This window comes from Branchiostoma belcheri, unplaced genomic scaffold (genome assembly GCF_001625305.1).
Source record: "Branchiostoma belcheri isolate BF01 breed outbred unplaced genomic scaffold, Haploidv18h27 scaffold70, whole genome shotgun sequence".
Taxonomy (NCBI): Eukaryota; Metazoa; Chordata; class Leptocardii; order Amphioxiformes; family Branchiostomatidae; genus Branchiostoma; species Branchiostoma belcheri.
In genome coordinates, this window is record NW_017804354.1 from 1,003,846 (window position 1) to 1,024,728 (window position 20,883).

A 20,883-nucleotide genomic window follows, 5' to 3' on the forward strand; every position below is an offset into this window, starting at 1 on the left:
ATATGTAAGTAGCAGCGTGAACTCTACGCTCTGATTCGTTGACCTCATATGACCTGCGCTCTGATTGGATAGAGCCATCTTTGCAGAGCTGCAGTTTGTTTGTTGGCGAAGAGAGTTACACTACGCTACTTTCTACGGTGTTTCTACCACTACTTAGTAACATTCCATTAAAGAAATTCAATATTAAGAATTTTTGGTAAATAGTATGTATCCATATTGAGTGGTGCCTTTCGTCGTATTCTAAGCAAGCCGGAAGTGTTAGCGAACCGCGGCGTGGATAGCGAACTGCGGCTCGGATTTCATGCAACCCGCCCGCTACAAGACCATCAAAAACGTAATTCCCAAAAGAGAGTTTTCAAATCCGAAATGATTTTGTTCGAGGAGATTTATTTGTGGATACATTTTACCGGATGGAAACTTGAAAAACGGGCTTTAATGAGACTAACGTATGCGAAAGGCGCCGACATCAATTGTTCGTCAGCATATAACAATAACAATAGCTGTTGTAACATAGGGCTGTCGTTATAGGGCTGTCGTAACATAGGGCTGTCGTAACATAGGGCTGTCGTAACATAGGGCTGTCGTAACATAGGGCTGTCGTAACATAGGGTATGGACCAATGTAGACTCCATACGGTTGTTTGTAGGACGCACTTGGTTCAATGATGCAAGAAGACATGATGATCAGGGCGACCCTACAGAAATCGGACCCTCCATTCCTGACGGCATTCTTCGATGATAAGCACGAGCCATTTGCAAACATCAGTCTGAACTCCAAGACCCTGCCAGTAACCGTCACGTCTCTGCCAACCACAGGTAAGAAATGTTTGTATGACGTCCTCAGTGCTGTCTCAATGATTTTGGGATATCCATCTATTCTAACTCTAATCTCTGATATCTAATTTCTCTGTCTGCATGTCTACGATTCATCTTCACAAACGTTAACGTTTCCCCATTTTGTTTTCCTGTTTTGACACAGACCTGAATGAATGTACCTGGAAGCCATGCCTACATGGACGCTGTGTGAACAAAGATGGCGGATACAACTGTATCTGTAATCCTGGATGGACTGGACAGAACTGTCAGCAAGGTGAGTGTTTAATTAGTGTTAGTCATATATGCTGGGATTCTTTATCACTTTCCTGAAACATGAAACTTTACACTGTGTAGATACTGATTTGCTATAAGATGATATTTGGATTTTTCAGCTTTAGGATGTATATGATTATCTTTCTCACACAGACCTGAATGAATGTGATGGAAACCCATGTAAACATGGACGCTGTGTGAACAAAGATGGCGGATACAAATGTACCTGCAACCCTGGATGGACTGGACAGAACTGTCAGCAAGGTGATCATGAGTTCTTTTTTTTCCTCAGCAGTCAATGTTTTAAATGTTAAGCAATTTCTTTTCTTTATCAGACTATCAGTCATTTGGAAACAAAGTTGAAATACTACAAATGCTTGTTAATTTGTTCCTGGTTTAGCACAATAACCTGTTTTCCCTGTTTTGACACAGACCTGAATGAATGTACAGGAAACCCATGCCAACATGGACGCTGTGTGAACAAAGATGGCGGATACAAATGTACCTGCAACCCTGGATGGACTGGACAGAACTGTCAGCAAGGTGAGTTCTTTTTTTTCCTCAGCAGTCAATGTTTTAAATGTTAAGCAATTTCTTTTCTTTATCAGACTATCAGTCATTTGGAAACAAAGTTGAAATACTACAAATGCTTGTTAATTTGTTCCTGGTATAGCACAATAACCTGTTTTCCTTGTTTTGACACAGACCTGAATGAATGTACAGGAAATCCATGCCAACATGGACGCTGTGTGAACAAAGATGGCGGATACACATGTACCTGCAACCCTGGATGGACTGGACGTAGCTGCCATCTTGGTGAGCTTCAATCTAATGTGCTGGAAACATAATGCAATTTAGCGATTGGACAGATTTTCTTCTAAGAGCAGGTTTTAAACTACTTAAACTGAGTTTTTAAAAATTCAAATACAGTAATCGTTTATGTTACAGGCAAACCATGTCCTATGGGGTGGAGTGGATATAAGAACCACTGCTACAAGTTGATGAAAGACGCAGCCACATGGGAAGACGCAAAGAAACGTTGTGAACAACTCGGTGCAAATCTGGCGTCTATCACAAGCTATGGCGAGGCCAACTTCATCAACACTATCATCACTGACGGTGGGTAATACAACAGAGCTCCTTATCACACCAGAATGTTTCAAGGTAGATTTCACAAACAACACAAAAGACAACTGTCCTACTGCAGTAAGTTGTTCTCAACATTCAGGTGTCCAACCGCTTAGGTCACGTTACCTTTCGTACACGTGACGTCAGCAATTCGTAGTAAGGAGTGTGTAGCTCCGATCCCATCGTCTTTGTTCGTTGATTATCTACAGGACAGGTCAAAGAATTCGAAAGTGAAAGGTGAAACCAAAAAAAAAGTGCATTCTCACCTTAAAACCCTATTACATACTCAGGTAGCATAACAGGTCTAACTGGCTAACCCGGCGCATAATTACAATTTCAATTACAGCTCCTGTAGGGAAGTGGGGCATTTATCTCGTCTGGTTTGGACTGCATCGCAATGATGAATTCCGTAAGTTTACGGATGGGTCACAGGTTTTCTACACAAACTGGGAGCCGGGTCAGCCCAACAACAATGGCAACATCTTCACAGGAAACGAGGGACAGGACTGCGTCGGCATGTACTCAAAGGTGTGCGCTCTAATTTGCTGAGATTGCTTGGTTAGTATTATAGTAGCGGTATGTCCTATTCTGACTGTCATGCAGCTCCCCCTTCTAATAGTGGTCGAGTAGAGAATTTAAAATCAGAGATAAACGATGTATACGAGTCTTGGTCGGCCCCTATAACAGGATTTAAGTGGGTAATAATAAAATCATTCTACGCTTTTTGCAATGAGAATCTGGTACAGATCTAGAAGAGACTGGCATGGTATTGCAGAGATTTAAACCCTTGCGGGACATAAGGCCTTGATTTTCATCTTCATCTGGGTCTGTATTGGCCATTTTTTCCAATCGCCAGGCCATCCGTCAGTTTTACTGGGAAACAGCTGAAAAGTTGATTGGGTAAAGGAAGAATAAGGACGGGGTGGTTAACTGAAGAAACCTGTAGGTGATATGTAAAACTTAATTCCATGTTTTTGGTCTTTCTTCGACAGAGTGGCAAGGGCTGTGGCGGCTATCTTTTCCCTTTATTACATGTGCAAAAGGGACAGTGGAATGATGAGCAGTGCTACCGTCCCTTTCCCTTCATCTGCAAGCGCCCAAAATGACAATGCTCCATTCTTTCATTGCGAGACATCGTCATCGTCAAACAAGACAGGTGGAAGATACAAGTGAAGAAAGTGGACGCCACCTTGTAAGTCGTAGAAGCTGCAGCACACGCCTTTACCAGTTATGGGTTAATGACCTACCTCAGGTTGTTTATTGTGACATAACATCTGGCCAGCGACCTATGGAAGTATAGCCACCGAACAAACCACCGAGTGAGCGAGGCGTTACGTTACTGTAAACACCAAGGAAAGAACGGGTCATTAACTTTATTTTATGATATAGCAAATTCGTACCATGAAAGCTATCGTTCTGTAGCCAATTCAAACTGACATTATTGGCTGATCATTAAATGCATATCTTTTTTCGTCATTAACCCTTTCAACTATTTTACTTATTCTCTAGTTTCCAAACATACAGGGGCAGGAGGACACATTATGTATTAGTTTGTTACAGTATTAAAAAGTAATAATTGATATTATACAAAAATATACAATCATTATGATACTAGTACACAGTTTCTTGGTGAGACAAACCAGAGGCATGACAACCTTAGCTACACCATGTGGCTGGCTTTGTTTGTTTGAACTATTCTTTATTCATACAGGCCTGCAGGCCGCTTTTCATGTTGTTGTAAAAAAAGAATAATGCGATTTGCTGCCTTTTTTCTCGTCTTGGGGATTTAGCCTTAGTGAAGTGATGACCTGGCTATATGATAATAACAAACCTCCTTGGGCAAGATGCTTGTATTTTTTTTGACAATCATGACTTATGTTCTTTTTTGGTCATTTTTAGAAAGGAAACACGTTTGCCTGGTAAACTAGAGCAATCAAAAGGAAAAAAGCAAAGGTAACATATGTGTGTCACCTAGCACACTGCAAAGAAATCACTAATGATGTTGTAGTATCAAAAAATCATGTTCCACTGTGCTGTTTGCATGTCATACTATTTTTGAAAATACCTGTGTGCGTTGTTATCAGTAAACATTTCGAGAACTTGAACTGGAAGATTCCTGTAGTGTGCTTAGATTTGAGTGGGGAAAATGTTTTAACAGTTGGAAAGTAATAACCTACTAGTAGATGGAAGTAGTTTTCTGTGCTAACTGCACACTCATGTCATCTGAAAATAGCTGTCACTGCTATGGTTGTTTTATGTAGCAGGCAATTAAACGTTAATGACATTGTGTCAACAATTATTACATTATCAAGTTCTAATTGAATATCATTGGAAGGAAGAAATGGCTGTATTCATCTATTGAGAAGGATTGTATCAATGAGTACTTATCTTACTTAACTTTCAAATTGTATTGGTGCATAACATTTAGTATCAAATGTAGAAAGACGTATTTGTATATGAGTTTGTTTTGGAGTCATAAAAATGCTATGTTCTGTATTTGATGAAATACCATGGTAATGGCTTTTTGAAAAGCATCACAATAAGGGGCCATATTGAATTGCACCGCAGATGCATCAATCGTTCTGAAGAATTTTATCTATTCATGGGTACCTCCGTATCAGAGTCACTTTGTTAAAATGTAAAGCTATGCTGTACACGAGCATTAAAAAAATGAAATTTGTTTTAACATATCGCGATTGTATCAAGAACAGATAAATGTCATCAACTATTACAATGTAAAATTGCTGCTGATTGTGACAATGACCAATAATGGGTAAAACCTTACACTACTGTACAGAAGAGTAAAATGGTAACCAAAACTAAGGAAATGTAACCATACTGGACCTCAATATAAATGCTTGCCTGATTGGTATGTATATGATGTATGACTTTGGCATTATTGGAGATTTTCTGAATATACATTTTTTCTGCTTTTCAATATGTATTTCTTTGTGTAGCAAAGGCAATAAATAGACAACCATGCACAATGAAGTGTTGTTTACTTTTTTTATTGTTGTCTATATTAACAAATTATTGTTGTCTATATTAACATACAATCCTAGATTTTTTCTCTTTGTTGAGCCACATAAAATTGCCCCATATTGCACCCACATTCTTATAGCGTTGTAATGAGTGTATAATTCTATTTTAAAACATGAGGTACACTTTGCAGCCACACGATAACAAGTACGAAAACGATTAAACATCAATCCCCCCCAAACATATATTTACTTGCTGCCTAGTGCACACTTTATATTGTCATGTTACAATTTCTGAATAAATAAATATGATTGTCCTATGGTTGACCGGCAATTGAATATGGCTGCCCATGTTCCTTCATTTGAAAAATCCATTGCCACCTCATCAAATGTATAATATAGCATATTGCATTACTATAAAACAAACACAAATGCAAATAAATTTTGGTTTCTTCATCGCATACTACATGTTATGTACCAATACAATTTGAAAGTAAAGTAAGATAAGTACTAATTGATATAATCTTTCTTGAGATTGTTAATACAACCATTCCTGCCTTGCAAGGGCATTCAGTCAACCAAAACTTAATAATGTAATGATTGTTGACACGATGTTACTGGCATTTACGTACCATAATTGCTACACAAGAACAGTCGTCATAGCAGCGACAACTAGTTTTTTTTTTAGATTACGTGAAATGAGTGTGTAGCCCTGTTTACGAGAAACAGGAAACTACTTTAATTTTATTTGTCAGTACGTTTTATTTTTTCTACTATTAACATTGTTTACTTTGGCTTTCAAATCCTACAACACTACAAGAATCTTCCCATTACAGTGTTATTCAAGTTGACCAGCTGCTCATGGAATGTTAAGAAATATTTACTGACATGAAGGCATGCAGGTCTCTTTGAATGTCTTTTACAAAATAGTATGAAATACAAACAGCACAATAGACTTTTTTTTAGTTTTGTTACTTTAAACATTCTGAATGCTTTACGTCCACTGTACTAGGTGACACACACCTCTTACCTGTAATTTCTTTTGCCGAATATATGTTTTCAAATTTAATGAATTAATGAATAAATGAAGACCTTTAAATTTAATGTGTGTCGTTGTGTTTGCTCTAGTTTACCAGCAAACGTGTGTGTTGAAGTTACCTTAATGGTATTTTGTTTTGCTAATTTTAGACCAAAATGCACTTCTGGCTCCTGTGTCCTAATATTACAAACAGATGACCGGCAATTTAGTACAATGGCGCCTTAGGGACACGCCCTATCTTGCTTGGAGATACAAAATCTCGCATGGTAATAACGAAGTATTGTCATTTTGGACGCTTGCAGATGAAGGGATAGGAACGGTAGCACTGGTCATCATTCCACTGTCCCTTTGCACGCGTGAACGCAGATAAAAGTGGCCGGCAGAGCCCGTCTGTTGAAGGAAGGACAACAACATTAAGTGGTACATAGTCCAGTAGCGTGCGTAGTCCAGTGATTAGCGATCCTGCCTCTGGACTAAGAGGTTGGGAGTTCGAATCCCTGCTGTTGTCGATCACCCGACATGCACGCTACTGTTGTTCAGGACGGGACGTTAAGCCGTGGTACACTGTTCATTGCACTTGTCGAAAAGAGCTAGGGGCATTTCCCCGGTACAATGAACCTGTAAATACTGTACATAGCGTCTGTCTTCTGTCTCGACCAGTGGAAGATTAGATCTTCAGTGAGCTAAACTGGTTCACTTTCACTTTCTTTTTGTATGCGACTTTCTTACCGGTGTCCACGTCTCCCCAATGCCCAATTCTTCACGCAAAAGCTTAAGCGTAGAATGATTGTACTATTGTTCAGTTTTTCAATTATCTTAGGCTATACCTACGTATACGTAGCTCAAAATCCTGTTGTAGTCGCCATCCAAGGCTCCTCTACATTGCACCGGCATCTTAGACTTGCAATCCTCTTTTCGACTAAAAACAGGCAGCTTACAAATAAACATAAAGCTATTTACTAGAAAGGTAATATTTGCAAAGCAAATGCATTATGTGTTTACCTTCACATGACCTGGCTTAACAAGCTTTGTTTATTCTTACACATTCATATGTATGGTGACCATGCTGCCCCTCTTGAACTCAGTTCTACATGGCACTTGCAACATTATGTACCCCAACACCAGTTACCATGGTGACAGACACCTGGTTCAGATCATTGACCTTATTTGTTTGGAGAAGAAGGGGAAGAAACTGACGAAAAAACAATATGTTTTCCTTCGGTAAACATAACTAAAACTCTAGCAAACCTAAGCTAGAAATCTCAGCAAAGTCGAGCACACACCTTTGAGTACATGCCGACGCAGTCCTGCTCCTTGTATAATGAGAAGAGATTGCGTTTGTTGTTGGGCTGACCCGGCTCCCAGTTTGTGTAGGAAACCGGTGACCCATCCGTAAACTTCCTGAATCCGTCTTCGCGATGCAGTCCAAACCAGACGAGATGAACACCCCACTTCCCTACAGGAGCTGTATGAATGAATTAATAAATAAATGAATGAATTAATTTTCTTGCCTTGCGACCCTTCTTTGTCGCCCAGCCCATATTGGGCTTATAAGACACCAGAACATAAACATAAACAGAAATCATAGAAACATAAATCCAATTCCAAATCAAAGGTCAAACTAGAGACATTGAATAAAGAACTCAAAACAACGTTGTATATAACATAATTGGTACATAAAATAGTTAAAAGTGTACAAAGTTAACTCAAAAGTACATAAAATCAACTGAACTAAACATATGAAAGGGTCAGGGAAAGAGAAAAACCAAAGGAGAAACATTTGTAACACCTGTAATTAAAAAAAAAAACATTATACAGCTTTTCAACCAATTAAACATGTAAGTATGTTATGGAGCTTATCGGGGAAAAATTCCCACAAAAATTCTGTTGATCACCTTCCGCTTTTCTACTTTCACTACGAATTGCTGACGTCACAGTCACTTGTCCTAAATTTCACGTGGCCTATATAAGCGTTTGGGTAATTCAATTGTGAACACTTGCTGCAGTAGGACATTAAAAATTTGACGCTCTTTTTGTGCTGAAACAACGTTTTGAGGCTCTACCTCGAAACGACTAAAGAAATCGCATTACCCACCGCCAGTTATGATACCGTTGATGAAATTGCCCTCGCCACTGCTTGTGATAGAAGCCAGATTTGCACCGAGTCGTCCACACTGTTTCTTTGTTTCTATCCATGGGGCTTTGTCTTTCATCAACTTGTAGCAGTGGTTCTTATATCCACTCCACCCCATAGGACATGGTTTGGCTGTAAGACATAAACGATTAGTAGAATTGACCAGTTTAGTTTAAGCACAAAAACCGCTCTTGGGGAATCTGAATGTGCTGAACTTTATTATTATTATTATTTTGCCAGCACACTGCAGGTACATGTGTGATAAATGTGTGATAAATCATACAGCTTAAAATGAGAAATATCATCTTACAGCAAATTAGTATCTACACAGTGTAAAGGTTTATGTTTCAAGAAAGTGATAAAGAATCCTGGCATATATGACTAACACTAATCAAAAGCTCACCTTGCTGACAGTTCTGCCCAGTCCATCCAGGATTACAGATACAGTTGTATCCGCTATCTTTGTTCACACAGCGTCCATGTAGGCAGGGTTTCCAGGTACATTCATTCAGGTCTGTGTCAAAACAGGAAAAACAAAATGGGGAGACGTTCGTGAAGATTAATCATAGACATACAGACAGAGAAATTAAATATCAGAGATTAGAGTTAGTGTTAGAATAGATGGACATCCCAGAATCATTGAGACAGCACTGAGGACCTCATACAAACATTTTTTACCTGTGGTTGGCAGAGACGTGACGGTTACTGGCAGGGTCTTGGAGTTCAGACTGATGTTTGCAAATGGCTCCAGCCATTCCAGTGAAGCAGCGTGGTTATCGTCGAAGAATGCCGTCAGGAAGTGGAGATAAGTTCCCAGGATTATAGCGGCCACCACGATCCCACAACCCACCGCAAGCACGATCACTTTAGATTTCCTGCACGTCACCCTAGTCCATAGGCCAATGACACGAGCTAAACACAAAAGAAAACAAGTGTCCATAGTCGACAGTTTTCCGTGAAGTTTTACATTTTTACAACACGGCAATCTAAACAGAAGATCAAAGTCATCTCTGATTAAACAATATCCTTTCTTTGCTACATATTATATATTTGACAAGGCGTCGTAGTAGGTGCATACCATAAGTCACAATCCCAACAGATACTCGCAACGATTATACACAGCAACACCTAACACCAGAGCTTAGAGAACCTCGGCTACCAGACAACTACTTAAACCTACGGCCTATTCCACGGGATTATAAAAATAGGGGTGTTACTGTTTCTGAAATATGAATTTACTCACGGTGATTTACTTCAATATGAAAACTGCTACGGTGAGAAGAAAAAAAACCTGCATCATCACGAACATAATGGATCACCACATGCCCAATTACCTAGAAATACAACGGCGAGAACTACGACTTTGAGCTGCGAGAACATTTGAAAAACACCCCATACACTAAGAATAGGTGACCCGCAATTGTTTCTAATTACCGACCCACCCCAACGTTTGCTTGAGAAATAAGACCCACCCCCCACTATTCAAAACAACGGGTGCTCCTGAAATATTACATTGACCACGAAAACAGCAACGGTAAAAATAAAAAAAAGATGCGTAATCACGGGCATGCCTGCATACGACGTATAAAATTACATGCCGATTGAACAAAGGGAACCCCGTGTTTTAGCTGCGAACACGAAAAACCGTCTGACCACAATACTCCTGCAGGACGTATACCTCCTTCATGGAGTAACAAACTGTTGGGAGAACCAAACCAACATCAGTATTCTTTCCGACATCAACCGCGGCATAACTCGCGTCGCTCCCCGAATACTTTTGGTACGTTATAATTACGAACTGCCGAGTACTCTTGACAATGTATTTTATAAACTTCTCAACAAAAACCAAGCCAAGTACGCGAGTAGCATCCCAGGCCAATTACGGTAACTACTTAATAGAAACCATCAGCGTTAGTTAGGTTATAATTACAATCACAAAGCAATAACATAAAAAAGGATGCAAGAAAGTAGACAAACTTAAAACGTTTTACTTGGTATGGAGGCGTACGTGGCGTCGGGTGTGTTCTCATCGTCGTTCGCACGTGACTGGTAATCAGTCTGGGGTTGGTCCGTTGGTGGGTCGGCTGGACGAAAAAGCAACAAAGATTTCATATAGTCATTAGTAAAAATATTCGGCAGACGAATGAAATGCAAACGAGCAAAATAGGGATTATAGATAATTTACCCGTAGATGTAGTCATTTGTGAAATATAGTGGGCCTTTAACATACAAAACGAACAAGATGAGGTTATAAATGAATCCTGGTTCCTCAAATTGACAACTAGTAAAATCGCACCTGTACTAACCAATATTTTCAAACACTCGTTAAACACTGAATAAATCCCTAAAGACTGGAGGGATGCAAATAGATGCGTCATTTTTCAAAAAGGAGATAGAGCGGTCCCCAGCAACTACAGACCTGTTCACTGACCTGCATATCCCTGAATATGCCGCGACAGTATGGGACCCATATACAAAGAAAGACAAAGACAAGCTGGAAAGGGCAATGAATCAAGCTGCAAGATTCTGTATGAACAACTATGAAAGGGTTGCTAGTGTCACGGAAACCTACAGTGGGTGTCAATGGAAGACAGACAGATGGAAGAAAAATGTCCAGACTATGAATGATGTACAAAATGACAAAAAAAAAAAACCTACAAAGTACCTAATACCAGCCGAGAAAAGAACAAGAATGCCTTCAAGTACAAGAGTTATCAGCCAAGCCCAATTGCACAGCTCCTCGAACCTCCGTAAAAAATCGAAGTAGGGGCATTATCATTAGATAGCTTTAAACAATGTTAAGAGTTATATGTTCAAGGGTGAGGTGTAACAAGTCGTTCGGTTTAACCCTATCTAGACGGGGGGGGTGTGCTAAAAGTGCCCGCGCCAACTTTGATGTCACGTAGAGTCTGAACGGCTAGCACTAGAACGGCCAAACTTGATGACTTTTCCTAGAATATTGTTGGGAACAATTCTGTATCATTGGAATAAGATAATAACTTTTTGTGTTGCCATAGCAACGGTTTTCTGGCAGGCATTTTTTGCTAAATGTAGTCATTTTACTTTCAACAATAGAATTTTATGGGTTTTATGTCATGTTACACATGGATTCTAATATTAATAACATCCCATATAATTTTATATAACTTTTATAATTAAAAATGCATAATTTATGGTAATTTGATGACGTCATTGGCCAATATCCAAGATGGCAGACCATATCATTACAACAGGTATATACAGGTTATTTCCCTTTAAATTTCATCAAAACTTCCATTTCTTTTTACAAAAAAGGTTCATAGGAACGTCTTTAGTCTGTTTACAATGTATTTTGGGCTTTATCCTGAAACTATTTTTGAAAATTCAAGATTGATGGTCCAAAATGGCGGATAGCTTAAATATGCATGACGTCATAGAATGTGTTGCTATGGGCAACATAAGACTTAGTACACCCTAATATTCTGTCATAAACACGTTTGGTGAAGTTATGTTGTATACCATTTTGTTTTCAGGGAATAACCTATTTAGACGGTTTTGGCCAATAAAATCACATTTATGACGTCATAATGACGTCACATAACGTCATAACGACATAGAAATTGTAGATATAAATTTTTACTAGTACACCATCCTCTGAAAATTTGGTGGTCATACGACATACCGTTCTCGCGTTCTGAGGGGGGAGGGTCAAATGAGCCCCCCCCCAGTCCCACCAAGCTCAAAAAAGCCCGGTCTAGATAGGGTTAATGTAGCCAACTTCCGCCGCGCCGCGTGCCTGCGAAGCTGGTGTGTTACGCTGAAAGGCGGTTCTACCGGCTATACAGATACAGAAGCTGGTGTGTTACGCTGAAAGGCGGTTCTACCGGCTATACAGATACAGAAGCTGGTGTGTTACGCTGAAAGGCGGTTATACCGGCTATACACTCTCAGATACAAATATAAATGATTTACCCGAACAACGTACAACAAAGCACAAAAAACTACTAATGGAAACTTGTTAAATTGTTAATCGAAACAGCCCGACCGGGTCCCGGTTTGGAAATGTCAATTCAGCATTAGAAGGTAAAGAAATAGTTCCTCGGACCAGCATGTTTACAGTGGTTTCTTTCGTTACGAAACTGTGGAGTACTCTTGACAAACTATCTTATAAACTTCTCAACAAAAACCAACCGAATACCAACCAAGTACGCGAATAGTATCACAGAGTAATCACGGAAAAGAAACCCTCAACTCGCAAAGAAATTATAAAAAAAAACAGGATACAATAAAAGAGAGAATTCAACTTAAAACGTTTACCTATGGTGGCGTACGTGGCGTCGGGTGTGTTTTCATCGTCGTTCGTACGTGCCTGGTAATCAGTCTGGGGTTGGTCCGTTGGTGGGTCGGCTGGGCGAAAAAAATGTTTTTGGTACATTACTGTGAAAATATCTTAACAAACCTTTTTAGATCGTTCTCAACAAAAACCTACCCAAGTACGCGAAATGTAGCACATGCCAATCACTGTAACTACTTAAAAGAATCACTCACCTTTAGTAAGGTTGCAATCACAAAACAAAAAAAAGGATACAAGAAATGAAAGAAATTTAAAACGTTTACCAATGGTGGCGTACGTGGTGTCGGGTGTGTTTTCATCGTCGTTCGCACGTGCCTGGTTATCAGTCTGGGGCTGGTCCGTTGGTTGGTCGGCTGGGCGAAAAAAACAGACGTAATGTAATCATTAGTGAAAAATAATCGGCAAACGAATGAAATACAAACACATACATACACACAAAACGAACAAAATAGACTAACAACGATTTACCTGAACTTACTTACTTGAACTAGAGGCGTACAAAGGGTTGAAAATTTTGGCAATGGAGTTCGCAAGTGATCGCCAATACGACTGAAGCTGCCGCATACGTGTGGCGTCTAAAGAAGATGAAAAAAAAACAATGAGGCGTTTAACGCGAAGTAGAAGATAAAAAAAATGAAATCAAACTGTAATAAATTTACCTGCATTGGAGCCGTACATAGGGTTGGGTGTTCTTGCAGCGGCGTCCGCATGTGATCCCCGATAAGACTCAGGCTGCCGCATGCGTGTGGCGTCTGAAGAAGGAAAACAAACAAATAAAATTTCAATGCAGTCATCCGTGAAAAATATGAGAAGTTTAACACAAAGTAGAAGATGAACAGTACACGCGAAGAAACATCTTGCGAATCCGCGGGATTCCGGAGGTGGAAGGGGAAAGAAGTGAATTCTGCATTCAAAAGGTCGTCAACTTCTGTCGCATTAAGCTGGGTATCGAAATATCCCCGCAGAGCATTGATCGTGCACATCGTGTTGGCGCGTGAAACGGAAATACCTCACGGATCATGCTTGTGAAGTTCTCATATCTTGGCAAGTATTCCGAGCCCGGACGAAGCTGAAAGGGAAGCAGGACGACGATGGCAGAGCGTTGCTGGTGATGGCTGACCTGACAAGGGAAAATATGAGGACATTTTCTGCTGCACTTTCAGCCCAAAAGAGGAACCTGATCAAAGATGTGGGTCGACGCCAACTGCAGGATTTTGATTAGGCCACACCATGTAAATTTTATGGATGACGTCCTTTGGAGACCCTAAATCTAATGCGAGAGGGCGAAAAACAAATCAAGAAGGGCCCTAAAAACAAGATGCCTAGATTAGAAATATACTAAGAGACGACAAATGTTAGGACACAAATTGAATGAGGTGACACAGTGTAACAAGCAAGAAGTCTTTTATTCATCATCAAAACAGCAATAAATCAGGTGGAACAGCAGTTGTCGTCCTGTCCTGTTTTTACGTTACAGGTTCCACGTCAATCTGACGATTTGCGGCACTGTCGTGACTCTTTGGTCATAGTTACAGGAAGCGGAATTTCTTGTGTTTTTTTCTAGGAACAGGCCGAAATCAATGCGCGCGCGCGGACGTCATCCATAAAATTTACTTGGTGTGGCCTTACTATGTCGGACAAGTCTACGAAGAGCATTGAATGCATCGACGACTTGCCTTCGGACAACAGGACAATTTGACTGCTGAGAAAAAAAGCTGTTGTGATGTGATGTGTTAAATTACATTCGATTACATTGTTTACATAAATACCAGCGCTTGCATGCCTTTCATGATGATGTGTCTTTCGTTTGTTTTCACCTGTCCAATTCTCAACTGTTATTATGCAAATGCTTATTGCTCAGTGACTTTGGCCGTGTTTATGTGAAGTCAGTGAAGGTGCTTTACATGTGGTACGAGGGGTGTTCAAAAAGTTCTCGGCCTCACCTAGAAAACGTCATGGCAGTAAAATTTTTCTTACACTATTTTTTAATATGGTCCTCTCTAACTGCAATGCACTTGGTCCAGTGATGTTCCAGTTTTGTTTTTCCCTTGTGGAATAAGGTTGCATCTGGACCCCCAGATTGGCCTCTGCCGCATAGATGACGTCATCATTACCATCAAAACGTTGACCACATAAGTGGAACTTCAGTTTAGGAAACAGGCAGAAGTCCGACGGTGCTACTCAGGTGAATTGGAAGGGTGGGGTTAGACTTCAAAGCCAAATTCGTTTGCTGCTGTCACTGACCCCTGTGCTGTGTGGACAGGTGCATTGTTAGCACGCCAGCTCGGAGCTTTCCTCTCCTTTTCTCTTTGATCGTTGTCCTCAAATGTCGTAATTCTGTTTAATAGTACTCCCCATTGATGCTTTAACCCCTTCACCATGATTACTTCCTTACTGTCCCAGAAAACAGAGGAGAAAACCGTGTCAACGGACGAAAGTCGCTAAAACCTCTTGGGGGGCCGGAAAAATTCTTCATCCATTGTTTGCTCTGTTGTTTTGATTCGGGGTGAAAGTGGTGAACCCAGCTCATCTTGGGTGAAAAACGTTTTGAGGAAATTGCATGGATTGGACTGAATTCGTTCCTTGAAATGTCAAGCCTGTTTAACTGCTGATGTTCAGAAAACATTCGAGGCACCCACCATGCAGACAGTTTGTTCATCTCCAGGATGTTCGACAAAACATTGTGAACTGAGTCATAACACAGGCCAAAGAACCTGCTACATGTTGGACAGTCTCACTTCTGCCATTCACTACCATGTGATGGATGGCCTCAACTGGATTGTCCGTGGTGCTGATTTGTGGCATCCTGACGTACCTATGTTCGTCTTTTGTGCTCTCCTTGCCGCGCTTGTAGCTAGTAACCCCATTCTTTATATCTAAATAAGAAGGGGAGTCATCACCAAGTGTGTTGACCATGTCTTCATGGATGTCCTTAGGAGACTTTCTTTTTTTATCGATAGACTTGATCACAGCACACGCTTCTTTTGCGGCCATTTTGTGATTTGCCCTCACCCACCCCATTTTCACGGGGCGTCACGTGCTAATTAATGAATACAAAAATTTGAATTTTTGTGTGCAGTGATGTAAGACGTCATAGTATACAGCCATACCAAAGAATAGGAGTTTGACCTTTATTTTCTAGGTGAGGCCGAGAACTTTTTGAACACCCCTCGTATACCCCGAAGCCGGTTTCAAGTGGCCCCATCTGAACGCTCCAAATCACATTGAAAGCGCCTCGATCCCAAACCACTTCTAGAGGTGGTTTCGAATCGGTTTTCCCGCATCGCGATTTGCGTCTGAACGCGCAATGTGATTTCAGTGTGACTTCACTTGGTCATGGATTACGGGGTGATATTTCTTTATTTATATGCAATACCAAATTTTACGTGTCAGCAATTTAAAGAGCAGGGATGGTCAAATAATGTCTCCGTTCTAGGACGAGCTGCACCGCCTCTGGCGGGAACACGTCGGTATTCGGCCGAGATACGTTGGGAGGGGGGCACCAGCAAGCAGGTCGTTGACCTCTGACAATAATAACACGCTACCTAGCGTCATTTCATCAAACAACAATAAATGTAGCTCAGGCTAATTGTGATCGGACACGATTTCAAAGGAATGTGTGCCACGTGGACCAGATGTGAGGAATGTGAGTTACCCGAATCGCGGTTTGGGTGACTTCACATAAACACGGCCTAAGGCAGGTGTCTGATACCTATGATAATCTGATGCATTTATGAATACCGAAAGATCTGTATCTGTATACACTTTTCAATCCTGAGTAATAACGATACTGTTCTAAAATACTTGGATGGAAATGTATTCTTTATGTAGTGGATTTTTGACAAAGCTAGCTTTGGGAGGCGCAACTCATCATTGACACGCGTCAAACTAGTTATGTTTTAGTTCTCGTGACTCTATTTTTGTTTGCTGTTTACTTCTGTTCAGTTTATTTTGAATTATTGTGGCCATTGAATCTTGTTATTTGCTGTTCAGCTTATATTGATCTGGCACTTATTATTTACTGTGTTTACCTGACTATAGTATCAGGGTTTTTGAGTTCTGTTGATCTTTCTTCAGTTAATGCTTCAGTTGATATTGAGTTCCATCTGTTACCTTTCATTTATTTAAACCAAGAATCGGTGCCTTTGAATTTTGTTCATGATTCTGTTGAAATTGAGTTCCATCTGTTATCTTTCATTTATTTAAGCCAAGAATCAGTGCCTTTGAATTTTGTTCATGATTCTGTTGAAATTGAGTTACATTTGTTATTATTCATTTATCCGAACCAAGAATAAGTGTTTTTGAGGTTTGTTAACACTTTTCAGTTGACACTGAGTTGTATTTGTTATTTACTATCAATCTGAGCCTGAGTATAAGGCCTTTGATTTCATTATCATGCCATTTGAGTTGTGTTTATCTATATTCAGTTCATTTTGAACTATTATCATTTATAATTAATTCTGTTTGTATGAGTACTAGACATTTGTTTTCTGTTTGCATTAGTTCTATTATCAGTTATTTTGTTTGCTTTAGCATTGTGCTAATGTTATATATTTTATTATCTATTGTTCCCTTAGTTTATTCTTCTTATAGATTATCATCCACATCAACGAGCCGGTATCCAGTGCCCCGATGGCGTCTCCCAGCTTCTCTCTCCGAGACTTTTCTTCTCCCAGAAAACATGACCAAGGTAGAATGTCTTATTGGTAGTTATAATTGTAACGGACTGGGGGATTTCTATAAACGCAGAGGACTTTTGACTTGGTTAAGAGATAAACCGCACCATATTTACTGTATTCAAGAGACACATTCCACGGCTAAGGATGAAACCACATGGAAGAACGAATGGGGGGTCAAATTTATTTTTCTCATGGGACATCAAGTCAGAGGGGGGGGTAGCTATTATGATAAAAAGCAACTCCTACTCTCATATTCTGGCTGCCACCTTGGCGTGAGGCCATATGCGGCAGGACTACCAGGTCGAGTAAACAGCTACAAACTCTCAGACACAGAACTGTCCGATTTACTAAGAGCCCTATATACTACATGACAAAGTTGCTGAACAATACGCAAGTTCGGTAACATACTGGATGTTATAATGGATTTTCGTACTTTTGATATGGTCGTTCTATTTTCTATGTATATGTAGTGTTTGTATTGAAGTCTGAATCGATTTATAATATTCTCAAGATTTTAAATTGTAAAAAGTCTACAATTCAGCCATTTAGGCTGCCACCGACTTTAAACTGTATGTCTATGTATTTGTTTATGTGAAAATAAACCAGTCATCATCATCAGATTCATCAGATAAAGACTGATGAAAGTGGGAGGCGGGTAATTCTTGATATTGAAGTTGATAATTTTCGCTTCTGTTTGGTCAATTTATATGCCTCAAACAATGATTCTCCTCTTTCTTCCAAGAGTTAGAGGATGAAAAAGACACATTCGAGATAAGTTTTGAAAGTTTAGTTGTAGTAGGGGATTTTAACACTGTACAAAATACTTCCATGGACAGATCATGTAGCCGTTTGCATAATTACCACCCCAATGCGCTTCAAGCCATTTCTGAATTAAAAGGAAAATTCGATTTACACGACGTTTGGCGTTTCAGGAACCCTACTTCTGTCCGATACAGCTGGCGGGGATGGCGTCAGGCCAGCAGATTAGACTACTTCCTCATATATTTTTCACTATTAAACAGAGTAACTAAATGTTGTATTGTTGACAAATTTAAATCCGACCATAACTTGATCACTTTGTCCTTCATTACTGCGGACTTCCCACGTGGTCCTGGTTACTGGCAATTTATTCAATCTCTTCTTGAGGATAGACTTTTTGTTGCTCAGACAAAACAACTCACGTCTGAGTTTTTCATAAATAATGTTAATACAGCTAACCCACAAATAGTATGGGGTGCATGTAAGTGTTTTTAGAGGGCATTGCATAAAATTGTCTAGCTGGAAAAAAAACAATACTTAATTAAAGAAAACAGCTTATTGACGAAATTAATATGTTACAACGTGAGATTGACAGTGTCGCCTGCCCCACAACTGCCCAGCTCGATGAATTGTCTTGTAAGCAAAAACTACTAGAATCTCTTTATAATGAACGTTTAAATGACCTGTTAATTAGATCAAAAGCACGCTGGATGGAATTAGGGGAAAGGTGCACTAAGTACTTCATTAAGTTAACACACAGAAACTACAGTAGGAAAAATATTCAAAGCATCAACAGACCGTCTGGGGAAGTTATCTATAATCCGAAGGACATTTTATTCGACCAGGTTGATTTTTATTCTACACTATATTCCTTTGAAGAGTTGCCAATACCCCTGACCCCGGCCAACTGCGAAAGTTTCTTCCCCCCTGAGTATGGAAAACGATTGACCTATGAACAACAAACTAACTGTGAAGGCATTATAACTGAAGAAGAATTTTCTTTACTGGAATGTTGAATAGAAATATTATCTTTATTAATGACTTATTATCTAATGACGGCCACCTGATGTCTTATATCAGCAAATAATTGCTGCCATTCCTTTTAAATGGAAAAATTTACTTGCTAGGGAACATACAAAGAATTTAGTATGTATGATTTTTCAAAAGAACCATGATTGTTTAAAGAATGTGAAGATAAACAAATCTATATATAAGTATTTTCTTGTGTATTATAATCAAATTACTGTTGCTTACAAAATTAGACAATCTTGGTTCGACTTTTTTGATACACCGGTACCCTGGAAGTCAGTCTTTATAAATAATATAAATAAAGTCTACCATTGATCCAAGTTTGAGGTATTTTCAGTATCGTTTGATAAACAAGTTCTTACCGTGCAACAGAATTCTTCGAACCTGGAATTTGATTGAGTCAAATTCCTGTTCCGTTTGTGATCATGATGAAGAAACTTAATGTACATGTTTCTGGGAGTGTGTTCATGTCATCCCTTTTTGGTTCGACATAGAAAAATTGTTAACCCAAGAAATTGGTCTAAATTTAGAATTAACGCCATTAACGCCTTTTATGATTATTTTTGAAGAATTATCTGTAAATACGTTCTCTTTAAAGAATTTAATTATTTTACTGGGTGAAGTCTTATTCTTGGTTCTTACATTTTGTCAACCATGACTGAACGTGTCTCTGGTTTTATGTAGTTTATTGTTTTCCATGTTTCTTTGTATTTGTACTTCAATTGTTTCATATTTCTTGAATAAAATTCTTTTAACAAAAGTAGAAGATAAAAAAATGAAAATAAACTGTAATAAATTTACCTGCATTGGAGTACATAGGGTTGGGTGTTCTTGCAGCGGCGTCCGCACGTGATCCCCAATAAGACTCAGGCTGCCGCATGCGTGTAACACCTGAGAGAAATAAAGAAAAATTTATACAGGAGCAAGCATGATTACAAAATAAAAAAAAAACACTAATGAAATACAAGGTCAAGGACTAAAAATACCTAATTGCTAGACACCTAGACAGCAATTCGATACGGTGCACTAATGGCGAATAAAATATTCCAAATTCTCTCTTTATTGTCTTAAAGTTCTGGAACGAAAAGTTTGCCCACTTTTATATCATAGCCAAATTGCACACCCATACCGTGATTGTCACCAGCCTGAGACTGTTGCTCCTCTTCCGACATGACGACACTTTAGGTTTCTGGACAGCGAGAAAAACACGTCTTCCTCCCGGCAAGGCCGGTTGTCGTCTCACGTACGGTCCTAGACAAATAGTAACATGAATCCAGATCCAGTAAGCTGAGATTAGAGATGATACCAGCTGGTTCCTTACTACAAACAACATGCCCTGCCAGTGCGAGCCTGCGTGGTCGCACTACAGATGAAATGCGCGGATGAGACATAGAGCTGTTTATTTGTTTCTTAGATGTTCTCCGTGAAACATTATTCACTGTTCTTAACACGGCAGACATTAATAGACATTGAACGCCTGCACCTGATTCCCAGCACACTCCTGACGTTAGCGGCGATCTACCTGCTCCAACCCGTGATGACATGGCGGGGGATGGCGTTTGGTCCATGTTGACTTCATTATATGGATGATATCCTCTGGGCACCCCAAAACTGATGCGCGCGTGAGAATAAAATGTTTTGCAAAAAAAAGTTACTTTCATTATGAAATCTACGTGGTCATGATCTGAATGTTGAACAAATGACACAGAGTATGGT

At 39.6% G+C, this 20,883-nt stretch overlaps 1 protein-coding gene across 1 annotated transcript in view; it reads left to right on the forward strand.

The window, feature by feature from the left end:
• Window positions 1–3,322, forward strand: part of LOC109484801 (neurocan core protein-like) — a 16,581-nt gene extending 13,259 nt beyond the window's left edge. Inside the window, exons 2-8 of the mRNA XM_019788163.1 lie at window positions 979–1,089; window positions 1,242–1,352; window positions 1,521–1,631; window positions 1,794–1,904; window positions 2,037–2,207; window positions 2,563–2,744; window positions 3,209–3,322. Of these exons, the coding sequence (XP_019643722.1) occupies window positions 979–1,089; window positions 1,242–1,352; window positions 1,521–1,631; window positions 1,794–1,904; window positions 2,037–2,207; window positions 2,563–2,744; window positions 3,209–3,322 (911 nt within the window). The remainder of the gene's footprint in view (window positions 1–978; window positions 1,090–1,241; window positions 1,353–1,520; window positions 1,632–1,793; window positions 1,905–2,036; window positions 2,208–2,562; window positions 2,745–3,208) is intronic.
• The last annotated feature ends 17,561 nt before the right edge of the window (window positions 3,323–20,883 follow it).